The sequence below is a fragment of the Monoraphidium neglectum genome (assembly GCF_000611645.1).
Source record: "Monoraphidium neglectum strain SAG 48.87 unplaced genomic scaffold scaffold02907, whole genome shotgun sequence".
NCBI lineage: Eukaryota > Viridiplantae > Chlorophyta > Chlorophyceae > Sphaeropleales > Selenastraceae > Monoraphidium > Monoraphidium neglectum.
In genome coordinates, this window is record NW_014010721.1 from 1 (window position 1) to 5,049 (window position 5,049).

The window sequence follows — 5,049 nt, forward strand, 5'->3', positions numbered from 1 at the left end:
GGGGGGTGGGTGGGGATGTTGAACAGGTGGACAGACAACGCGCCGGAGGGCGGGTTTTCGTGGGGGAGGGTAGTGCGGCAGCGACGGCAACGCCCATGAGCTGGCTTCGGGCATGGCGACGGCGTCGCCATCCGGGCAAAGGGCTCTGCAAAGACCGCTGTTGCCCACGGTCAGCGCAGCTGTGGCCGCCGCCGATGCCGCCGCTGCACCGCGCCGCCGCCGGTTTTCGAGCTGCTGTCGCTCAGCGGCGTAAGGAGGCTGCGCCGCAATAAGTGCTGTTGAGGCAGCGTGCAAAATGCTGCGCATGCTGCCCGCAACTGATGCGGGCTGCAGCGCTGGAAGATGCGGCATACAGCCACACTCCCATTCTCAAACTCCTGTCACGAGTGCAGAACAGCTTGGCACTAAACACTGCTGCTGGGCCTGCCGGACGCAGCAGCCCCTGCCGCAAGAGTGCCTGCCCCAAATGGCTGTCACAGCGTGCAACGCTGCGGCGCGCCACAGCACAGCCGCTGGGGCCACCGCCGCAGATAGCACCGCTGCAGCGTCTCCAAAACCGCAACAGCAGCTGCTTGTGTGCGCGCCACCGCCGCCGCCACCGCCGCCACCACCGCCGCGGCACTGCAGCGCTGCTGTCCCGGAAGGCAGGGGCGCGCAAAACGCCCCAGCTGCCGCAGTCTGCACGCCTCCCCACAGCAGCGCCTGCCCAACACGCCCGCGCTTGTGGCGCCTACACGGAGGACAGCTGCTTCCCTCAACGACTAGCGGCAAGTTACTAGCCGCAGCATCGCCTGCCATGATCGTGCGGCCCCAAGCGCAAGTTTGATGCATCGCAGCAGCGTCCGCTGTTGTTCCCGCGCCGCCGCCGCTCACCCGCGTACGGTCCTCCAGAAGATGCGCGAGGGCGCCCTGAAGTGCCAGGGACCGGCCCTGTTGGGGTTGGTGTTGTGCCTCTTCTGCAGGAAGCGCGAGTACTTCATCCTCTGGCGCACCAGGCCCCCGGAGATGGTAATCTCCTCCGCGCGCACCACCACCTGCGTTCCGGGTGCATCAGTGAGTCCTAGAAACACTTGCACAGCCGCCACACCACCCTCTAGGCTCGTAGAGGCTCCTCACAATTTGGTGGCCCGCCAGGATCTGCTTGGCGACTATGGACGCCAGGCGCCCGAGCATGTGCGCGCGGGCATCGATGACCTGCGTCGAGGGGCGGAAGGGTGAGCATGAGGGTGCACAGGAAAGAGGGCCGCCCGCATGCAGCAGGCAGCAGCAGCAGCAGGCGGCGACCATACTCACCACTGCCTTCGGCATGTTTGCTGCTGCCAGCACCCCCTTTTGACAGCCTAGGAAAGAGGGCGAGCAGTGTCGCTGCGAGGTCTTGGTGTCGAGCGTGACACTTCAGAACTCAGAGAGTCGGCGCCCTTAAGTACTGCGTGCCGACCTGATAAATGCACAACGTGGATTGCAGGTGTTTTTCAAAGGATTCAAAATGTCACATGTGTGTCGAGGGAAGGCCCAGGTTCGGCCTTGTGAGATGCGGCGCGTCCCACCTGACGCACAACCGACATCGCGGGCCTAGCAGTGTCCTAAAGACCAGTGTGCTTTGTCAACCATGGGATAAATCTACTATTGTGATTGTGCACTGGGGCAGGATGGCAGTAACTGAAGAAAGGAGCCCGACAGCAAATCCCAGCACGAGCAGCAAGGTTCATGCCCTCATTGGATGAAAAGCCCACTGGGTGCCTGCAAGCACACCAGTATTACACTGAACCTGAGTGCAAGAAAGATAACTTTCATGTAATTGCATCGCCTTGTTAATGCGTACGCATTACATGATTCCCTCAGGGCGTGTGCGGAAGCCTCAGCGCTGTGAGCTTATCAAGATATCAACGTAGCAACCATTGCAAGCGCAGCGGTGCCCCCTGATGCCCGGTTGTTTGCTTCCAAATATTCCTCGGTTCCGAAGCTTTTATGGCTGCATGTCGGCTGTGCCACATGTGAAGGCGTCCTCACACCACCCCCTCCATTCTTGTTGCCCCTCAGCGGGCGACACACACTCGGCAGGCGGGCGGCCGTAGGTGTGCAGGTTCCCGTGACTGCCATGCGATTTGGTGGACTTATCACTTGTGGTCGTGTTTGCAACAGCATCAGCGCTGCCTGGTGTGTGGCCCAAGGTTCCAGCTGCCCGTGCCGCTTCTGGTGACTGTTGACTGCGCCATGCGCCATGTTGAGCTGCCCGTGTGCATGATCATTTACGCACGATCACATGAGGTACATTCGTATAAAGTTTTGAGACACCGATTACTGAGACAGGATCATGATGCCGTCTCAAGGACGGGGCCTGGCCCTGCTCGTGGCCTTGACACTGTGCCTGGGAGCCCTCGCACTGCCATGCCCGCCATTCGGGTTTGATTCTGTGGAGAACCTGGACCAGTCCAAGTTCCTCTCTGGAACCTGGCACGCCCAACTCCAGGCAAACGGTTTACTGCGACCGCGTGGTGGACCGGGGCTGGGGCCCAAGAACCCGTGCTTTTGTAGCCGTGGATGCCTTAAAGCATCATGTACGTGGCTTTTCAATGGCTGTGCCAGCCGTACATGGCCCCGCCACTGATCCGGATTTGCGCGATTGCTGCCGCGGCCGCCCGCTGCTGCTGCTGCACGGCGACCTCGACGCATTTCGCAGGTGCCCAATGCGCTCCAGCCCGAGAACACGCTCTACTGCGTCAGGTTAGGCCCCATTCATGGTCTCAACGCTGCTCCTGCAGCCGACCGGCCGCAGCACGCCTGACGACCCCATCTAGCGGCCGCCGGCCCGCCGCCCTCAACCTGCCATCTGACCCGCACCCCCTGCAGGGCGGAGTACGTGCCCCACAACCCCGCCGACCTGAATGTGAGCGGGGGCAGGAAATCCAGGCGGATGGGTGCACCGCATGCCCTGTATGCTCACCCGGCCCTCCGCAGAGGACTGGGGACCCGCTGCGGGCCCATTCGCAAACAACTCTCGACAGTGCGGCGGGCTCCCAACCGTCTCGAAATCAGCGCGCGCCGGGCGCGCGCCCCGAGCCTCCGCAACATGCGCCCCTCCCAACGCGTTCACCACCTTGCCACCAACAGCCCCGCCCCGCGCCCCGATGCGGCCCTCCCCTCAACCCCTCCTGCCGATTCGCAGCAAGGTGTTGAGGTCCTGCATTACTACAACCGCCACAAGCCCAACGGCGAGGTGGTCGCCCTGCCCCGGGGCTCCGGCGGCGGCCTCATGGTGTTCCCATCGGTCAAGGGCCTCTTCCTGAACGGCAAGGACTCCACCCGCGCGTCAAAGTTCAACATCGGGCCCAAGAGCCTGGAGGGCGCGTACCGCGCCGGCTACGCCAAGGCGCTGTACGGCCCCTGGTGGTGGGTACCGCCGCGTGTAGTCAAGACGGGGGCTGCGGCGATGCAGGGGCAGCGGAAGGAAGGGTGAAGAGAGGAGACTGGCCGCAGCCGTGCGTGTGCTGCAGCAGAGGGGGCAGGGCGATGTGGCAAAGAAGACGGGAACACGTGCGCCTCTCTCTCTCTCGCTCATCCCAGGGTGGTGGCGGCCGGCGCCTCCAAGGACCCCAAGCTCGGCTACGACTGGGCAGTGGTGTCAGGCGGCGCCCCCAGCGTCCCTACGCTGCACGGCAAGTGCCGCACGGGCGACTTCATCAAGACGCCCCTGGCCGGCATGAAGGGCGACGGCCTCTGGCTGTTCACCCGCAACCCGATCGACCCCAAGCACACCAAGGACGCGCTGGCGGCGGCAGGCGCCCTGGGCTTCGACACCAAGGAGCTGCGCCCGGTGGTGCAGCGCGGCTGCCTCTACGGCGCCCCGCCGGCCGCCGCGGCGCCCGCGGCGACGCCCAAGACGGCGACCACGTCCAAGCCCGCCTCGAGCGGCGCGCCGGGCACGCGGATCGAGTCCGGGAAGCAGGCGCCCAAGGCGAGGCCGGCGGCGGCGGCGCCGCCCAACGGCGGGGAGCCGGTGGTGACGCGCAAGATCTTCTTCGATCTGGCGCAGGGCGGCAGCGATCTGGGCCGCGTCGTGCTCGGCCTGTGAGCAGCAAGATGGGGGCGGGGCCGCGGGCGGCGGGCGGCTGGGGCGAGGGCGCGTCGAGGAGGGTCGGGTTTGCACACCGTAGCAGCTTGGAGAGCGGTCGGGGCAGCAGGCAAGGATGAGAGGCCCAGAGGAGATCCTCATAGAGGGGTATGTGTTTACTCACGCTCACGCTCAACCCTTTCTCGCCGCTTCACCGCACGACCACCACCACCGCACCTGCGCAGCTACGGCAGCGCGGCCCCGAAGACTGTTGAGAACTTTGCAAAGATCGCCCTGGGCCAGACCAAGGACGGCGTCAGCTACAAGGGCTCACAGTTCCATCGCGTCATCGAGAACTTCATGGTGCAGGTGAGAACTATGGCGAGAACTGTCCGTCCGAGACGCCATTTGCGCGCCCTTGCACGGCGAGTGCTGAAGCATGTACGCGCGCTGCGCCGCGGGTCCGCGGCTGGTGTGAGGCTCCCGACCCCCCTTGCGGCGTGAAGCAAGCCTTTAGCACCCCTTCCTGGGTTGCATATGATGAAGTCGCCAAAGGTCACATGCCAGCGTGTTATGAAGCCACGTCTGCACACACACACACACACACACACACACACACACACACACACACACCAGGGTGGTGATGTCACCAACGGCGACGGCACCGGCTCCTACACCGTCTGGAAAGGCAAGGGCGGCCGCTTTGCGGATGAGAACCTGGGCCTCGCCAAGTTCACAAAGCCCGGGGTGTTGGCCATGGCCAACGCAGGCCCCAACACCAACGGCGCACAGTTCTTCATCACCACGGTGGTGGGTCTCTCCGGCATTTGCGGCACAGCACCTCCGACACCCAATTTTGAAACCTGGTCCCAGATAATGCACGCTTTGGTTCTGTCGCAACGCCACCATGGCCGCAGACCACCACACCCCCTCTCGCCCGCTTGCTGCAGTGCCGCAGCCCCGGTTTGCCGCCTGCTCATCCCCCCCCCCCCCCCCCC

General features: G+C 64.4%; 2 protein-coding genes across 2 annotated transcripts in view; one reads left to right on the plus strand and one right to left on the minus strand.

Annotated features, from left to right (window-relative positions):
• Positions 1 to 869: 869 nt before the first annotated feature.
• Positions 870 to 1,565, minus strand: MNEG_11788 (60S ribosomal protein L13a-1; the record flags this gene model as incomplete). Its single annotated transcript, XM_014039739.1, has 3 exons — positions 870 to 1,034; positions 1,117 to 1,194; positions 1,548 to 1,565. The coding sequence occupies 3 exons, from the start codon at positions 1,563 to 1,565 to the stop codon at positions 870 to 872; spliced, it is 261 nt and encodes an 86-aa protein (XP_013895193.1).
• Positions 1,566 to 2,573: 1,008 nt separating this feature from the next.
• MNEG_11789 (peptidyl-prolyl cis-trans isomerase B (cyclophilin B)) overlaps positions 2,574 to 5,049 on the plus strand; it is a gene marked incomplete at both ends in the record, with an annotated part of 5,371 nt that continues 2,895 nt past the window's right edge. The window contains 6 exons of the mRNA XM_014039740.1: positions 2,574 to 2,680; positions 2,851 to 2,887; positions 3,167 to 3,390; positions 3,565 to 4,068; positions 4,297 to 4,420; positions 4,688 to 4,861. Coding sequence (XP_013895194.1) covers positions 2,574 to 2,680; positions 2,851 to 2,887; positions 3,167 to 3,390; positions 3,565 to 4,068; positions 4,297 to 4,420; positions 4,688 to 4,861 — 1,170 coding nt within the window. The remainder of the gene's footprint in view (positions 2,681 to 2,850; positions 2,888 to 3,166; positions 3,391 to 3,564; positions 4,069 to 4,296; positions 4,421 to 4,687; positions 4,862 to 5,049) is intronic.